The sequence below is a fragment of the Oryctolagus cuniculus genome, chromosome 16 (genome assembly GCF_964237555.1).
Source record: "Oryctolagus cuniculus chromosome 16, mOryCun1.1, whole genome shotgun sequence".
NCBI classification, from domain to species: Eukaryota; Metazoa; Chordata; class Mammalia; order Lagomorpha; family Leporidae; genus Oryctolagus; species Oryctolagus cuniculus.
In genome coordinates, this window is record NC_091447.1 from 62,624,497 (window position 1) to 62,642,919 (window position 18,423).

The 18,423-nt window shown below is 59.0% G+C and overlaps 1 protein-coding gene across 10 annotated transcripts in view; it reads right to left on the reverse strand.

Annotated features, from left to right (window-relative positions):
* Window positions 1-18,423, reverse strand: part of CACNA1A (calcium voltage-gated channel subunit alpha1 A) — a 209,231-nt gene that overhangs the window by 51,394 nt on the left and 139,414 nt on the right. For all 10 annotated transcript variants that reach the window (XM_070058409.1, XM_070058410.1, NM_001101693.1 and 7 more), the window contains 10 exon segments: window positions 16,797-16,909; window positions 16,558-16,689; window positions 16,259-16,331; window positions 14,952-15,069; window positions 14,472-14,539; window positions 11,331-11,437; window positions 8,826-9,665; window positions 2,072-2,532; window positions 1,650-1,788; window positions 519-648 (listed from right to left, as the gene is read on the reverse strand). In XM_070058409.1, the coding sequence (XP_069914510.1) occupies window positions 519-648; window positions 1,650-1,788; window positions 2,072-2,532; window positions 8,826-9,665; window positions 11,331-11,437; window positions 14,472-14,539; window positions 14,952-15,069; window positions 16,259-16,331; window positions 16,558-16,689; window positions 16,797-16,909 (2,181 nt within the window).

An 18,423-nucleotide genomic window follows, 5' to 3' on the forward strand; every position in this document is an offset into this window, starting at 1 on the left:
GGACGTGTGGAGTCAGAATTCTGCGGCGTGACCCCCGAAACTCGGCCAACGAGAGAGAGAGCCGGGGTGTGGGGGGCTGCGGGCGGACCCTGCTCCTTAACAAAGCGAAAACTGCAGGCTGCACAAGCACCCAAAACGCCTTTCACTGAACAGCCCACGCGGAGGGCGACACCTGGGTGGCCGGGGCCCACTTCCGAGCGACCCTGCCCCGCGCCCTGATGCGTCCACGCAGAGCAGGTGCAGCGCCGGGAACGCCCAACCTGGCTTCCCAACCCGGCTCGCCTAGCGCTCCCCTCCCCACCGGCAGCAGGGACCCTAACACTGCCTCCTCTTCCCCCTGCCCCGCCACGCCCCTTCCAGGTAAAGGAGCGTCCACCCCGCTCTGCCACGCCCCTTCCAGGCGCAGGAGTGCCCGCTCCTCCCCCGCCCCCGCCACGCCCCTCCAGGCGCAGGAGCGCCAGCCCCGCCCCCACCACGCCCCTCCAGGCGCAGAGCCAGCGGCTCCTGCAGGGACTCACGTTGTTGCGCGGCGCATTGGGCTGCACGGGGTCCTCGGCGGCCAGGGCGATGCTGCTCATGGCGATGACCATGAGGATGCACATCTCGAAGTAGCGCAGGTTCAGGATGTAATGGCACAGGCGGCGAAGGCTGTGGGGACAAGGGCGGTGGGCAGGGGTCTCCGGCGGTCACTTGCCACTCGCTATTAAGGCCCGCCCCTTCGGCCGGGGCTGGGGGTCCCGGAGCCCCAGAGAGGTGGGCTGGGGACCCTCACATTGACAAGAGTCTTGATTTTCTGGTTGGATTGAAAAAAATATTTGTTCTAGGGCACCGGTCCTGGCTGCTCCATGTCTGACCCAGCGCCCTGCTACTGTGTCTGGGGAAGCAGCGGAAGGCGGCCCAGTTCCTGCACCCCTGCACCTGCGTGGGAGACCCGGATGGAGCTCCTGGCACCTGGCTTCAGCCTGGCTCCAGCCCTGGCCATTGCGGCCATCTGGGGAGTGACCCTGCCGCTGCAAGATATTTCTCTCTCTCTCTCTCTCCATCTCTTTCAAATAAATACATAAATAGACCCTTTAAAAAAAGGTGGGTAAGCATGGCACCGACCTCATACAACTATTATAATAATTAAAAAATTACAAAACACTCAGAACCATAAAGGAACAACTCGCTACCAGCATAAAACTAAGTAAAGAAACATTCGCAGGATGAAGCCGTTTACAGAGGGAGAGCTCCCTCCTGGTGCAGTCACAGGCATGTCGAGGGTTCGAGTTTTCTAAGAACAGCCTTTGGAAAAACACAGTCCTAAAATAACCTCTAAGTCACCATGATGCACCCGAGACAAGAAAGGCTGTGCAGCTCAGAGACAGTCAGCTCGGAAGCCAACCCTTGTCATGCAGAGGTAGGGTCCAGGGCTGCCATGGATGGTTGTGGGGGTTGTGCACTGCACAAGGCAGCATCCCACACAGGCGATGGAGTGCAGACAGGGATATTTAAGACGGGGACGTTCTAGGTGGCTGCAGGAAGGGGTCTTTTTTCACCCACATCGGTACATTGTGACGGATTTCCATCTGACAGGACTCGAGGGCGGGGCATCGTTTCAGTGGGCCCCAGTTCTGGGGCTGCCTGAGCTCCCCGTGGGTCGTACTCACGGGTTGGTGGTGGACAGGATAAACATGGAACTGTAGGGAGGCATGGGCTTGGGGCCGTCTTCCCCAGGGCCCTCGTCCACCTCCTCCTTCTTCTCATCTTCTTTCTTTGGTAGTGGGTCCGGGTTGGCATTTTTGTTCACTGTTGGGACAAAAAAGAAAAAAAGAAAAGAAAAGAAAAAGCCCACCCAGGCCTGTGTGCTTGAGGGTCCATTTCACAGATAAGAAAATGGAGGCACACAGAGGGGAAGCCAGGTCCCTGGGTCACACAGCCGGGGAGTGGCAGAGCCCAGGGCCATGGGAATCCACTTGTTTGTTCAAGTTCACATCGGTATTGAACTTGTCTGTGCACCTGCCCATGTCTGTACCTATTTCCCAGGAGTGAAAGCTGAGGCCCAGAGCAGGAGGAAGTGCCGAGGGCTCACCTTGGACCACGGTGTGGTTGAGGGGCGGTGGGCAGGCTGGTGGGATTTCCACCGTGGTGTGGTCAGGTTTCCTGGCAGTCTTGGCTGAGTTGGTTTGGGCGGTGCTGGGGTTGGTGACGATAAGGCTGTTCTCGGGGGTCTTGGGGGGGCCGGGGTTGGACGGGTTCCCCGGGTTGTTGGGTGTGCGGCGGCTGGCGGTGCTGTTCTGGGGGTTGGCGGCCGTGGCCGGCGTGGGGCCGGCGGGGTCGGTGCTGCTCCCCATCTTGGCCGGGCTCTGGGGCAGGCCGGCGTGGCTGAGGTTCTCGTGGGGGCTGACCGGCTCGGCGGTGGCTAGCCGGCTGTTCTTCAGGTTGTCCATGTCCTCGGCCAGCGGGGGCTCCTGGCGGCTCAGATCCTGCTGGATCGGCCGGGTGGTGGAGAGGTTGGGGCCGGACACGGGGACGCCGGAGCCCTGGGTGTCTCTGAGGAAGGAAGGGAGTGGGCAGGGGAGGGGAGAGGGCAAGGACACAATTAGGACACTGGGGTCAGGCAGGTGAGGACCCCTGCCCAAGATCCGGCCATCCAACGTGTCTGCTTTGGACATGGAGAGGTCAAGGTAGAAAGTCAAGGTCAGAGCACCGGCCATTGACCTCTCAGCTTTCTGAGACCACGCGGGGATCCCCAGGGCTGCTCAATGAACCCCCAAGAGAGTTGCGTTTCCCACTCTCCTGGCTCCAATACGAGACCTCTCCCCCGCTAGGGGGCGCACCTCCTGGGGGAGCCAGGCCACTCCCTCAGCGAGAGGCAGGCAAGGACCACGCAGAGGGTCCTGCCAGTGCTGGCTTGGAGCCGCTGGGTCCTGCCCCGTACGCCCCCCAGGGAGCTCCCAGGGTCGGGGTGGGCTCAGGCACCCAGTGTTTTCAGGGGTGCCGCTGTGGGTGGGGAAGCCGCATGCGGGGGCCGGGTGAAGCCACCGCTTGCAAACACCGCCAGATCGGAGCGCTGACTCGTGTCCCGGCTGCTCCACTTCGGATCTAGCTCCCCGCTAACGCGCCAGCAGGCGATGGCCCAAGTGCCTGGGCCCCTGCACCCGCGTGGGAGACCCGGATGGAGCTCCCGGCTCCTGCTTTGGGTCCTGGCCCAGTCCTGGTCATTGTGGGAGTAAACCAGGAGATGTCCCCTGCACTTCTCATAATGGTGCACTTACTGAGTGCTTACTGTATACCATGCTCACGTAATCCCTGATCTGCCCATAGGAAGTGGCTAGTATTGTTCTTTGCACTTGGAAAAGAAAACTTTTGAGAGGGAAAGGGAGAGAGAGAGGGAGAGGGAGAGGGGGAGAGAGAGGGAGAGGGAGAGGGAGACGGAGACGGAGAGGGAGAGATTGATTCCATTTTCTGGTTCACTTCGCAAATGCTTGCAATGGCCAGGATCGGGCTGGGGACTCAGCGTGAGTCTCGCACGTGGGTGGCAGGGACCCAAGTCCTGGCGCCGCCAGCACTGCCTCCCTGGCTGTGAGTTAGCCGGGAGCTGGCGTGGGCTCAAGCACCGGCTCTCGGACGCGGGGTGTGGCCATCGTCGGCTCCCAGCATTCCCACCCTTCCAGATGTGGGGAATGAAGACGGGCAGGGCCTTGTCCAAGGCCACTCTCAGTCAGCAGGGGGCCCAGCCAAGCGCTGGCCCCCCCTAGCGGCCACCGCCCGTCACTGCCTGAGCAGTTTGAGATTTCACAGAAGGCTTCGTTCACACCTGCCGGCTGGCAGGTGCAGGGCGCCCCCCAAATCCCCCTTCCCGGGAAGAAGTTGCGCCAGCCAGAGCCGGCCTCTGTCCCTTCAGCGACTGTCCCCGGGCTGGGACGGCTGCTGTCCCCATGTCACAGCTGTGGGGGGACAGGGGCCTGGAGAAACAGTGTCACGTTAGACAGGCACAATTGAGCAAAGAGGCCGACCCTGGGGCTGGTGCCGTGGCATGGCGGGCTGGGCCTCTGCCTGTGGGCATTGCTTCGTGTCCCGGCTGCTGCACGTCCAATCCAGCTGTCTGCTTGTGGCCTGGGAAGGTGGCAGAGGGTGGCCTGGGCGCTTGGGTCCCTGCACCTGTGCATGTGGGACACCCGGAAGAAGCTCCTGGCTCCTGGCCTCAGATCAGCACAGCTCCGGCCATTGCGGCCATTTGGGGAGTGAACCAGCGGAAGGAAGACCTCTCTCTAGGCCTCTCCCTGTCTGTCTGTAACTCTGCCTCTCAAATTTAAAATAAAAAATCTTAAAAAAAAAAAAAAAAGAGGCCGACCCTGGCTGTGCCTGCTCATTCAACTCTCGCGGGGGCTCCATGCCGTCCTGGTTCCCGATGCCCCCGGGGACTCCGTCCGTCTCCTGTAGCATCTATAAAAAGGCCACCTCTCCCTGGAGGACACCCCCTCAGCGGCTGAACCTCCCCTCCCGCACCGTCTTCCTCATCTGGTTTTTAATTTCAGCAAGCACAGGGCCACAGAGTTCTTAGCTGGCGGACGAGAGAGCCAGTTCATCTATTTTCAGACCCCAAGTAGGTAACTGGGGTGTGGTCCATTGGCTGGAGGGCAGGAGAAACTGAGGCAGCAGACGCTGTGTCTTGGACGGAGTGGCTGTGTGGCCTTGTGTGGTCTGGTTAACCTCTCAGAGCCTCAGCGCTCTGATCTTATTTAAAATTTTATTTTTCCTTTTTGTTTTAAAAGGATTTATATTTTTGAAAAGTTGAGAGAGAGACAGAGACAGAGAGAGAGAGATCTTCCATCTGCTGGTTCACTCCCCAAATGCCCCCCAACAGCCAGGGCTGGACCAGGTCATAGCCAGGAGCCAGGAGCTCCATCTGGGTCTCCCACACGCAGGTGCAGGGGCCCAAGCACTTGGACCATCACCTGCTGCTTTCCCAGGCTCATTAACAGGGAGCTGGATCAGCAGTGGAGCAGCAGCCAGGACTCGAACTGGTGCCCACATGGGAATGCTGGCCCCAGCATAATCCCATCCCACACAGCACCCCTATACTGGCCAACCCCTCCAGCACCCTGCTGCCACAGACCATGGACACTCTGCCCCTGGGGTGTGCCCAAGATGCCCCCAGTTACTCGGGGGTGATGATTCCATCTGCCCGTTTCTTTCCCACTTCCTGTGCACCTGCTGTGAGAACCAGTAGTCTGAGGGTGCTTTATAGAATTGGTGGGGGGAATAGCATGTGTAGGGCATCGGGTTAAGCCATTGTTTGCACTGCTGGCTTTTCCTATCAGCATCCCGGCTGCCCCACTTCCCATCCAGCTCCCTGCTACTGCGCCTGGAAGAGCAGCAGAGGATGGCCCGAGTGCTGGGGCCCCTGCCGTCCACAGAGGAGACCCAGCTGCTGCGGCCATCTGAGGCGTGAACCAGCAGATGGAAGACCCCTGTCTCTTTCTCCCTCTGTCAGTCTGCCTCTCGAATAAATAAAATGAATCTTAAAAAAAAGTGGTGGAGGAAAAATGTGATTCCAGCTCTTTGCTTATTGCTGGTGCTGGGAGGCAGCAGGGGATGGCTCAGGTACTTGGGTTCCTGCCACCCACGTGGGAGACCTGGTGGAGCTCCTGGCTCCTGGCTTAGTTGTGCCCAGTAAAGGCCATTGTGGGCATCTGGGGAGTGAATCTCTCTGTTTCTCTAACTCTTTGCCTCTCACAAAGAAATTTTGTGAAACATGCAATTAATTTTAGGTTGGTGCAAAAAAAAAAAAAAAAAAACATTTGAAATCTCACAGCTTTCCTCATAAGACACATTTCCCGTGAACTTTTCTGAGACGCCTCGTAAGTATGGCTTTCACTTTTTTTTTTTTTTTTGCATCCAAGTAAACTTATCTTTATCCTTGTCATTAACCATCTCATCCCCACAGCCGCACCCATGGGAGATGGGTATCAGCTGGCTCAGCCCATTTCACAGAGATGGACACTGAGGTGACATCACTGGTCCTGAGTTGCCCTACCGAGGACAGGGCTAAGCCGTGCTGTGGTCCTAAAAGCTTCGAGGTGCAGCATCACTCGGTGCAGAAAACGGGGTGTACGAGTGTATGATGATGTGAGGTACACGGAGTGGGTATGTGGGGAGACGGGGGTGGGTGCTGTGAGATTCAAGGTGTCCAGGGAGGAAGCACCCCGTGCTCGATGCCCTGTGGCTCCCCAGAAGCCCAGCGTCTCTCCCCGGCCTTTCTGCCGAGTGCGTTGTCATGGCAACAGATGCAGGTGCAGTGAGGATAACAACAGCCACGGTATTAAATCTGGGATGGAGCTGGTGTTGGCTGAGCCAGGACAGCCAGGATCCCTTACAGCCACCACATTTGTTTTTTTAACATTTATTTATCTGAGAGATCTTCAGACTCTCCTAACTGTTGCTTCACTCCCCAAATGCCCATGACAGCAAGGTCAGGGCGGGGGCCCAGAGACAGGAGCTGGGAACTCCATCTTGCTGGCAGAGATCTAAGCCCTTCAGCCAATGCCTGCTGCATCCCAGGGTGCACTGTGGCAGGAACGCTAGGTCAGAACCTGAGGCTGGACCTAGGATGCTCCAACACAGAATACCGGTGTCCCAAGCAGTGGCTGAACCCTCTGGGCCACAATGCCTATTCCTTTTGTGTGTATCTAACATACAAGGGTACTTCAAAAAATTTTTATGGAAAGACAGAATTAAAAGTTTATTTTGGTGCAAAAATATGCTATGGTTGGATGCACTGTGGTGCAGTGGGTTAAATGGTTGCCTGTGACACCGGCATCCCATATGGGCACTGGTTTGCATCTTGGCTGCTCCACTTCTGGTCCAGCTCTCTGCTGTGGCCTGGGAAAGCAGTAGAAGATGGCCCAAGTCCTTGGGTCACTGTACCTGCATGGGAGACCTGGAGGAGGCTCTTGGCTTCCTATCGGCCCAGCTGCAGCCATCTGGAGAGTGAACCAGCGGTAGGAAGACCCCCCTCCCCTGGTAACTCTGCCTTTCAAATAAATAAATAAATCTTTTTTTTTTTTTTGACAGGCAGAGTTAGTGAGAGAGAGAGAGAGAGAGACAGAGAGAAAGGTCTTCCTTCCATTGGTTCACCCCCAAATGGCTGTTACAGCCAGTGCTGCACCGATCTGAAGCCAGGAGCCAGGTGCTTCCTCCTGGTCTCCCATGTGGGTGCAGGGCCCAAGCACTTGGGCCATCTTCTACTGCCTTCCTGGGCCACAGCAGAGAGCTGGACTGGAAGAGGAGCAACAGGGACAGAATCCAGTGCCCCAACCGGGACTAGAACCCGGGGTGCTGGCACCGCAGGTGGAGGATTAGCCAAGTGAGCCACAGCACTGGCCTAATAAATCTTTTAAAAAAATAGTTTTGATGTTCCCCAGAGATGCCTGTATTGGCAGCTTGCTGGGTCCCCAAAGTGTTAATGTTAACAGTTAACGGGTTACTGTGGGCCTAGTGGGAGGTTACCAGGGGTTGCCTGGGTGGGGTAGGCAGTCCTGGGGGTGGGGAGGTTGGTTATTTGAATGGCATCCAGTAGGACTCCCCCTGACCACATGCACCTGTCAACCCTCATCAGATCCCGGATCCTGGAGTGTGAGCCTTTACAAAAGCCACTGGATACACAGTTGCTTCCTAGGATACATTTTCCTCCCTCGTGAGTGGCAGGGCCCTAAGCACCTGGGCCATCCTCTGCTGCTTCTCCCAGTCACGTTAGCAGGGAGCTGGATCAGAAGCGGGGCAGCTGGGACTTGAACCGGCGCCCACATGAGACACTGGCGCTGCAGGCACCAGCCCCTTCCACGAACCCCTTTGGAGCAGCCTTAGAAGCTGACTTTCCTCGCACTGCAACTACTTGGGGAGTGGGATTCACCGATGGCTACTTAGGGACATTCTGAGGTTGCCGCCGGCTCCCCTGGGGAACGCGCACCTGCCACACTCCCGGTGATTTTGCATGTGTGTGCCTGCTCCAGGATCCTCACCCAGTCCTATGAACAGTCTCTCATTCCTCCCAAGAGGGGGTCCATCTGACCAGCACCATGGGGCTCACGAGGCCCCCCGGCCTCCTGAGACTCAAAATGAATGTGTTTTGAACAAGATCCCTAGGGTTTCACACACACACACACACACACGGGATTGTGAGATGCACTGACCCTGGCCCTATGTCACACAGCAGGAAAACCAACATGGCGGCCCCACAGTATGACAAAGGAGATGGAGAGGACCTTGACCGCGTCAACATGGAGATCGTGGGGCCACCACAGGCAGAAGCGCCATGGATCCTCCACGGAGGCGTCTGTACTGTTACACAAAAAGGTGCTGGGGGTGCAGCGGCTAAAGCCCCCCTGCCTGTGACACCTGCGTCCCGTAAGGGGACCAGTTCAAGTCCCGGGGAGCTCCACTTCCCATCCAGCTCCCTGCCAATGTGCCTGGGGTGGGGGGAGAGGGGCAGCAGAGGATGCTCCAAGGTGCTTGGGCCCCGCCACCCATGGGGGACACCTGGATGGAGTTCCAGGCTCTTGGCTTTGGCCTGGCTGCTGTAGGCATTTGGGGGACCCAAAACCACACAGTCTGTGGAAGACTTGTCAGATTCGGGGGTGGGGGAGGCTTCCCTGAGATGACCCAAGGCCGTTCCGGGCCCCCGGCAGCCTCTGGGGTCCAGACCCCTGCCCTTGAGCCACCCTCCTCCCGCACTTCCGACTCTCAACGTCCCTGTCTGTGAAATGGGCCCACACCAAAGGCATCCGTCTCAGGTACACATACAGCAGGTGCTACCTTAGGTTCCTCTCACGTCCACTTACTTCCTCCTCCGGTGCCTGCGTTCCCTGTCGTCCCTCCGCGCGTCGGGGTCGTAGGCGGGCGGGGGGCCATGCCGATGCCGCCTCCTGCGTTCGCCACCACCACCGCCACCGCCGTCCGGCCCCTCGGCCTCTCCCTCGCCGCTCCGGGCTGGCCGGCTGCCCTCGCGATGCCGGCCCCTCCTTTCGGCCTTGTCGTCCGGTCCGTCCTCTCCGGGCCTGCGATGGACCCGGTGCCTGCGGGGCTCCCCGTCGGCGGTGCCGGTGCGGGGCGAGCCGCTGCGGCTACCCCCGCTGCCGCCAACGCCTTGCCGGTGCGCGTGCCTGCGGTGCGGGTCCCCAGCCTTGCCCCGCTCCGCCTCGCCCTCCCAGAAGCCCGGAGGCTCCAGGCCGCCCTCCCGGGCCTGGTGGTCCGACTCGCGGCCGTACGGCCCCTCCCGGCTCAGCTCGGCCTCCTGGCTGCCCGCCCAGGGCCTGCGCGCGTCCAGGCCGGCGGCGGCGTGGGCGCTGGGGTCCCGCGCGCGATCGTGGTGGCGGGCCTGCTTCCGGAGGAAGTCCTCGGCCCGCTGCTGCCCGAGGCGCTGGTCCACCGTGGGCTCGGCCACGCGGCTCTTGTTGGTGTTGTTGTTGCGGTTCTCCTGCGGGTCCACGACCAGCGGCCGGTCCAGGTGCGTTTTCATGTCCGGCCGCAGGTGGCGCGCGTACGACGCCTTCCAGCGCTCCTCCGGGTCCATCTCGCTGTACAGGGCCTCGCGGCTGGCCAGCAGGTTCTGTTTCCGCATCTCGCTGGTCCGCTGCTCCCACACCGACTTGGCCGGCTTCTGGTTCTTTTGCTGTTCCTTCCTGTAAGGGCCAGGCCGAAGCCACTGCGTCGGGGGCCCACACTCAGGCCAAGAACAGCAGTCTCAGCCCGCGGGGAAGTGGGTCCTGGCTCACCTGGCTGGGGGCGGGCTCAGCTAACGGGTGTCTGAAATCAACCCCGGGTGGACCTCTTGACCTAACAGGTATCTTGGGCCCCGTGAGTCTCAGATGACCCGGGTGGACACCTTGCTGTAACCAGGGGACCGGTCTCAGGCTGGGGTGGGGGCACATTTTGGCTCAGGAAGTTGGCGACCTGGCTGGTTGGCTGGCTCCCCTAATGAGTTGCCCTTGCTCCAAACTGGAGCACACGAGCCACTGAGGAGTGGGCATGACATCAAGTCCACCAAAAAAAAAAAAAAAAGAAAAAGAAAAAGAAAAAAAAAAAAGTAACCTCCTAGATTGCCATTTGCAGCAGACATGGCCTGGAATAGGTTCTAGAAACATCCACATGCCTGCTATGGACCTTTCAAAGGTCTGGGACGCAGGTGGTCTGGGGTCCCAGGGAGAGGCCAGGGCAGCCAGGTGGGGCAGTGTCTGTTTGCCCACTGGTGAAGCTGCTGCCTAGGGTCATGGCAGGGCCGGGGCTGCAGGCTGGCGGGACGCACACGGCCACTTTCCATGGCTGCCACCCTGGCCCGGCCGCCACCTCTTTCGCATCGGGCTGATGTCCCAGCCAGGCTGCCACCCCCAAGCGGCGCCCAGAGGGTCCCTGTGAACACCTGACTCAAGTCCAGCCCCTCCTCTGCTTAAGAACTGCTGCCCATGGCTGCCACCTGGCTGGGAGCAGACGTCGGAGCCATCTCTGGTCCCGGAAAGCCCTCAGCACTCAGCCTCCATCTCCCCGCCCTCCTCCCGCCAACCTCTGCTGGCTCTGTTCCCGCCACCCTGGCCTCAGACATAGAGGGTGTGTTCCTGCCTCAGGGCCTTTGCACATTCTGGTCCCGCTGCCTGGGCTGCTCTCTCGCCAGACCGCCTCCCTCCCTGGCTCCTCCGTCCCTGCCTCCTGGGTGCCCGGCACAGCTTCTTCTCCACTTTGTCTCTGTAGCTGTATCACCTTCTAACACACGCTGGAACTCATGCGTTCCATTTCCCAGTGACAGAGAGCAGCCACACAGAGCGAGCAAGCTTCCTCCCCTGTTGTTGCAGTGAGAGCGGGGTTGGGCACATAGTAGGCACTCAACTAAACAACTGGGTGAAGGTGGGTTGGAAGGGCTGAGTGTCTCTGTGCTGAGCTCAGCCCTGCGGCTGGCGCTGTGGCGGAACAGGTTAGAGCCCCTGCCTGTGACGCCAGCATTCTACATGGCCGCCGGTTCGAGTCCCAGCTGTTCCACTTCCAATCAAGCTCCCTGCTAATGCACCTGGGAAAGCAGCAGAAGATGGCCCAAGTCCCTGGGCCTCTGCACCCACGTGGGAGACCCAGATGGAGCTCCTGGCATCAGATCAGTGGAGCTCTGGCCATTGCAGCCATTTGGGGAGTGAACCAGTGGATGGAAGTCCTTTCTCTCTCTCGGACACTCTGCCTTGCAAATCAATCAATCCATCCTTGAAGGCAAGAGGTGGGGGAAACAGAGCCACGTCGACTGCAAGGCTAGGGTTGCTGAGGGTCCTGGGGCATCCTGGGCGCTGGTGCAGGGTGGGGGCACTCACATGGCTATGGACATGTTGGCTGCAGACAGGGGACTCACTTCCGCCACCTCCTTGGCCTTCTGCAGGGCAAGCTTTTGATTGACGGCCTCCTCTTCCTCTTGCTCATCCTGGAGAGGAGCACACGGGGGTCCCCGTTCACGTGCACGGAACGGGCACCACAGCGTGCGACTTCGCTCCAGACCCGTCCCTCCACCCCGCTCCATCCCTACGGCTTTGGGACGGATGCAGGTTTTGAGCAGGAGAAACACACACACACACACACACACACACTCAGCCCAGCCCCTTCCGTTCCCTCGGCCCAGCCCTGTCTTGACGGGCTGGAAAAACTATGCAAACATTTTCCTCTTACTGTTTTCTAAGCCCTTAGAATAGTGAATGGACTTCCAAAAATAACGCCAGCAGTACTGGGTGACTACTTGCAGGAACACCTGTCGATGATGGCACGGGCCCCGGGCCCCAGAGGGGAAAAATCAGGAGAGGGATTGCTACTCCCAGCCCCCACCACGGGAAGCCGGGCACTTGGGCTCCAGCTGAGCACCCAGGGTATGTGCTAGAGAGGAGAAGGAGGAAGATGGGAGAGGGGGGAAGGTTTGAAAAATACATACAGAAAAAGATGTGTTTTGAACTTTATATCCGTCTTCAGCCTTCACGCCTCATTCGTAAAACACAAAAGCCAACGAAGGAAGAAAAAAAAAAAAAGCAAAGGAAACAACAAACAAAAAAGCAACGAGAAAGAAAGAGCCACAAACAATCCTGCCCGTGGGTTTTGGGGCGGCCGTGGCAAGAAGCAACGTGACCGACTTGGAAAGGAGCTGCTCAGGACCGCCCTCCTAGCGAACCACGCCCCCTACCCCACCCCCCACTGCCCGGTACCACGCCCCCCGGGAAACCCTGGAATTGCGGAATGCCAGGCCCCTGGGCTCTGCTGGTTTCCAAGACAACGCCCCACCCCACCTCAGGCCCCGCCCCGCCACTGAAGCAGCGAAATGCACACGCCACTCCTATTCCAGCTCCCCGCATCACCTCTCTTTCACTTTCCCAATCTCCTCTCTTTCACAGCTACGGAATTATTACTATTATTAGTATTATTGTAATTATTTTGGCCTGTTTGGCTCGTGGCTGTGTCCCCAGGCTCCTGGACCCGGAGGTTGCGCACAGTAGGTGCTCAATCTATGCGCACTGCTGGGAGGATGAGACCTGTCAAGTGTTTGGGGTGTGGGGCAGGTGCTCAGAGACCTCTGCCTCCCCACATCTGAAAAGCGCACCAGGGGCGCTGGCAGGTGCAAGCCCGGGCCACGCGCACGATGAGTTCAGGGAAGCAAATTCGAACGGAATTTCCAGACCTCGCAAAAACCAGAGCTGTGCTGGCCTTGCTATTCCCCCAGCCCCCCAAATCTCCCACCTCCAGCCCCCCGCCACCGGCGTTCCCTCTGCCCGGCGCCAGCCCCCTGAACTCGACTGAGTTCCTGGGCGGCCAGGCCATTAGCCTTGGCCCTACACTTCCGCTTCCCGCTCGCTGCCACCTGCCAGGGCTGACAGATGGCGGTGGCCTGCAAGGTGAGCTTGTTCTGGGCACCTCGCGGCTCTAGGAATGGGGCCAGGGAGCCGGGGCTCTGAGGGGAGCAGCCCCTGCACGGGCCATCTCTTCTCTTCACTCAAAGTGGACCACGGCGATCGTCAGAGACGTATTTGTGCCTGATAATCCCACTTCCTGATTGTAATAATAATAATAATAATAATAATAATAATAATAAAAGCCTTTCTGATGCTCATTCTCCTGGGCTGACACACAGCAGCCAGCCTCCACTTGTCTGCCTAGCCCGGGGTCACGTTGTGCAGTGTGCAACCTGTGCAACTGAACCATTCATGAGCTGCACTGCTGACAGCAACGCCACCTCCCCTCCGTCTGCTGTGGGGACTTCCCTCGGGGAGTCCAGGCTGCCCTAAGAGGCATGCGGCACTATTTTTTTTTTTTTGACCAGATAATTTAATATTACTGACGGTGAATAAAAATTTGGCTTCTACCGTCCACACCCCACCTCCTCCCTCTTCTCTTGGAAGAGGTCGCCTCTCTGTTCTTTCGGTTCCAAGTTGTGTGGCGGGGTTGCCTGACCCCTCAGGGACTCGGTTTCCCCATCCGTGCAATTGTGAACAAAAACAACTCCCCCTCGACCCCACCCCCGGCCTCTGGTGCTTGTCCGTGCTTTGCGAGTATTGTTTCTGATTTGTTATCACGAGGCTCCGCTTGCATCCCAGGCTACCCTGTGTGTGAGTTATGTAAAATGAGGGCTCTAGGGCAGAAAGCCCGGCTGGACGCAACCTTTATTGAGCACTTACTGCATACCGGGAACTGCCCCAAGCGCTGGAGGTGCATAACCTGCAGCAGCCGCTATTGCCGTGGCGTCGGGGATAAGTGCTAAAGGGAGATTGGGGTGCAGCCTGGAGCGCCCTGTATTCCCTTTCTGCCACCCAGAACTCCCCCGGGAACTCGATCCGGCCGGCTGCTGGGGCGCAGCGGGCAAAGCCGGCATCCGATATGGGCCTGCTGGGTTCTGGTCCCGCTCCCTGCTAATGCACACGGCGGGAGGCACTGGGTTATGGCTTCAAGTACTTGGGCACCTGCCACTCACGCAGGATACCCGGATGCTTCTCCAGGCTCCCGGCTTCCACTGGATCCAGCCCTGACTGCTTGCAGCCATTGAGGGGATGGGGAGACAAAGCAGCAGGTGGGAGACCCCTCTCTGCCTTTGTCTTCTCCGCTTTGCAAAGCGAAAAATTAAAAAAAAAAAAAAAAAAAAAAAAAAAAAAAAAAGGATGGAAAAATGCAATCCAAAGAGAAGTTTCCTTGGGAGGCTGAAGCATTTGCAAATCCACGCACGGTTCTCCCCCTATCATGCATTTTCCGTGATGTCTCTGGGCGCAGAGGCCGGGGCACCGGCCTTTGCCTGGAGGCTCGGGGTCCTTCCTGCTCCGCACCCTCCTGCCCGCCGGCCTGCGGGCGGCCCTCGGGCCCCGCTGCCCATCTGCTCCGTGCCGTCAGCGCGCCGCCTCCCCCTGCCCACCGGGGACAGCCAGGTGCCTTCCGCCCCCCCACCCCCACCCGGTGCGCCTGCCAGGGGCAGGTGCCAACTCTGCCTCCACCTTGGTGAGCTCCTGGGCATTGGCCAGGTTGTCCACGGCGATGGCCAAGAACACATTCAGGAGGGTGTCTGCCATCGCCTGAGTCAGGGAAAGAAACCAGGCAGAGACCCCGCGGGCGCTCTTTGGAGTTAATTTCAATCCTGGCCTCAGGCTCCCTCTGCGCTTGCGCACATCCGAGCGCTTCCACGGGCTGCAAACTACCCCTCTGCGCGTGCGCACAACTTGAGCGTTTCCCGCCTGTCTCAAATCACCCCACCGCGTGTGCGCACACGCCTCAAACTCCTCCTCTGCGCATGTGCACACTGAGAGTGCTAAATCCCCTCCCTCGACCTACTCCTCTGCGCGTGCGCACATCCGGGACACTTAATCCGGGACTCAAACGACTACTCTGCGCATGCGCACACCTGGGGCGCTTAATCCCTGGCCTCAAATGGCCGCTCTGAGCCCCAGGCCCATCCGGCCCCATCCCACGAAGGATACAGTTCCCAAAGAGTGTGAGGACGATGAAGTAGATGGAGAACACCATGCCGCCCTGCACGCCACCCTGCGATTTGATGCCGTCGTACATGACCTCGTTCCAGTCCTCTCCGGTCAGGATCTGAAAGGGGAGGGAGGGACACACAGCCATGGGCCCCTCGGAGACGCGGCCGCCCCGTCCTGGAGCCCAGGGGGATCGGCTCCTGTCTTAGTTTAGGAGGGGAAAGGTAGGTCCCTGGAGTTGGGAGGCAGCCGGGGGGGGGGGGGGCGCTGTTGGCCTGGACTCTGGGGAGGGGGGATCCTGGGGTGGGGACCGTCGCGAACCTGCCTGTCGCTCTCTGGCTTTTGCTGTGGGCTGCGCTTTGTGCCCTAGAAGTTCACACGTGGAAAGTTCTAGATGGGGGGGCCTTTGGGAGGTAGCGAGGGTGAGGCGAGCTCCGCCCTGACGGCGGGAGGAGGGCCCGGGCAGGGGCGGAAAGATGGGGCGGGTCGCTGTGGTGCAGCGGGTGCAGCCGTGGCTTGCGACCCCAGCATCTCTTAGCTGAGGGTGCACAGGGGCTGGAGTTCAAGGGCAAGTGGTTGTTCACTTGAGGGGTGGTCTTGGGTGCGGGCAAGACGAAGGGTGGGTTCTCTGTAAGTTGGCACTGCGAGCAGCTGGGTGCAGTGCGGTTGAGGGAGAGGGAGCTGTGGTGTTTATCCACCAAGGGTCAGGAATTCTCTGGAACCACTAGTCTGCTGGGTCCCGCGGTGGGGCGGGTGCTGGGGACCAGAGAAAGACTCCAGAGCAAAGGCTCCGGCCGCCCCAGAGCTCAGGGCCGGAATGCGAGGGACCCACGATCCCCTTGGCCCTGGAGTACGAGATGGGGTGGTGGGGGCGGGGTCTTCAGGCCTGCAGGAGGCCTGTGGTTTTGTGTATGTGATGCTTTGCCAGGTAAGTGGGCCCACCTTCCTAGGCCAGCCAGCCAAGCCAGAGCCCACACGGCGCCCCAGTGAGGCGCTCCTGCTGCGGGCCATGCTCGCCATCTGCCTTACTCCCCAGGGACCAGACAGCCAAGACCAGAGTCTGCCGGCACCATCTCACCTGACCGTACCTGCTCCTTCCCATAGAGACCTCGGCCCAGGCCCCTGCCTCCCCCACCCTTCTCCTGGGGAGCTGTGACGAACTTTCTCACATCCCACAGCCAGAGTCGGGGCAACGAGGAAGAACTGAGGGAAGCCCCCCTGGGGATGCTGAGGGCATGCTGAGTCTTTGGTGCTCGCAGGCGCTGGCCTCCTGGGGGCCCCGGGGGTGGGGAAGGGGCAGGCCGTACCTGAAACACCGTCATTATTGCTGCCGGAAAGGTGTCAAAGTTGGTGGGAGGAGTTCCTTCGTCGAAATTAAACCTGCAGGGGTGGGGGAAACAACGGATATTTCGGGTCAGCTCCGCCCCTGACGGCCTGGGCTAGCATCTCATCTCCATGGCAACCACGTCAGCATCCCGCGGGGGACCCAGGGTTCTGCCTTGCGTGATTGGAGGTGGGGTGGACCTGCAGGCGCACTAGTCGGCAGCGTTTGGGGGGACGGGTGTAGGGGTCCCCCGGGGCCCTGGAGATTTTGCTCAGTACTCACTGGCCACCGAAGAGCTGCATCCCCAGAAGTGCAAAGACAACGATAAACAGGAAGAGGAGGAACAGCAGACTGATGATGGATTTCATGGAGTTGAGAAGTGACACGACCAGGTTTCGGAGAGACGCCCAGTACCTGCCAGTAGAGGCCGGGTGAGCTGTGGGCCTGCCCTGGCCCCCCCCCCCCCCCCCACTGCCTGTCGTCCCTTGCTGCAACATCGGCAGGCCCCCTGGAAGACTTACTTTGTGACTTTGAAAATACGCAGTAACCTGAGGGCTCGTAACACGCTGATCCCAAAGGACGTGCCGGGTTTTATGACAGCCCAGATGACTTCAAAGATACTGCCGATGATGACCTAACAGGGAGAGGGGATGATCTCTTGCCCAGAGTCGCTGTACCGGCCACAGGACTCGCCTGGGCCTGCCAGGAATGCACCCCCAGTGCCACACCGAAGCAGGGCCCCCCTTCAGTCCTTCCCTTCTCCCCAGAATTTTCAGAAACGCCTCCCAATAAAGTGAACGCCAGTACAGTCACCACCTAAGTCAAGAATATAGGCTGTGTCAGCAATCTGGAGGCTTCCAGAAGAGACCCTGAGACACAACCACCATCCTGAATTCTGTAATAAGTTTCATTGCCCTCAGGAAAAAAAAAAACTGAGGCAAAATTCACCCCATGCAAAATTAGCTCTTACCATGCAGTGGCTCACAGTATTGTCAAATTATCACCTCCATCGAATTCCAGAACATTCTCATCAGCCCCAAAAGGGACTCCAGTCCCCGTCAGCAGTCACTCCCCCTCCCCACCTATTCCCCAGCCCTCTGTTCTCTGTCTGATGGGTTTGGCTGTTCTGGACATTTCGTGTCAATGGCATGATGCAATAGATGGCCATCTTGTGTCTGGTTTCTTTCAATGGGCATCATGGTTTTAAGGTCCTGGCCTTTTCTTTTTTTTTTTCTTTTTTTTTTTTTTTTTTTTGACAGGCAGAGTGGACAGTGAGAGAGAGAGACAGAGAGAAAGGTCTTCCTTTGCCGTTGGTTCACCCTCCAATGGCCGCCGCGGCCGGCGCGCTGCGGCCGGCGCACCGCGCTGATCCGATGGCAGGAGCCAGGAGCCAGGTGCTTTTCCTGGTCTCCCATGGGGTGCAGGGCCCAAGCACCTGGGCCATCCTCCACTGCACTCCCGGGCCACAGCAGAGGGCTGGCCTGGAAGAGGGGCAACCGGGACAGAATCCGGCGCCCCGACCGGGACTAGAACCCGGTGTGCCGGCGCCGCTAGGCGGAGGATTAGCCTAGTGAGCCGCGGCGCCGGCCCCTGGCCTTTTCTTAAGGTAGCCAAATACCATCTGTAAGCAAGACTGTTTCATTTTGCTCACTCAAACACTGCGTGAGGTGTCAGCATCTGCCTCCCTTCGTGGAATGTTCTAGAGAGGGCTTCCGTCCCTTGCCCATTCCAGAAAATCCCCAGTAAACTGAAAATATCAGAAGTTGTGCATGCAGGAAGAAACACACCTGATCCACTTAGCACAGCTGCACACAAAACTGTTCAGATTGGAGATACAGTCTGCCATGCAGGCGTCCACTGTGCCTCCTGGTGACCTTGGGGCTGCCTGGGACCTACGCTCACTGCCACGGCTTGGCGTCACCGAGAGAGAATTGCATAGCTCAGGCCTGAAAAAGTTCCAGCTCCACAGTTGGGTTTCTACTGAATGCGTGTGGCCTTCACACCACAGGCCGTACAGAACGATCAACTTAAAAACCAGCCAGGTGTAAATGGCCTGAATGTCAAGTCCTGCCCACAGCTGCCTCAGCAGGGCCAGACCAAATGATTTCACTGGCCTCATACATATGGCCTGTGGGCCAGACGTTCCCC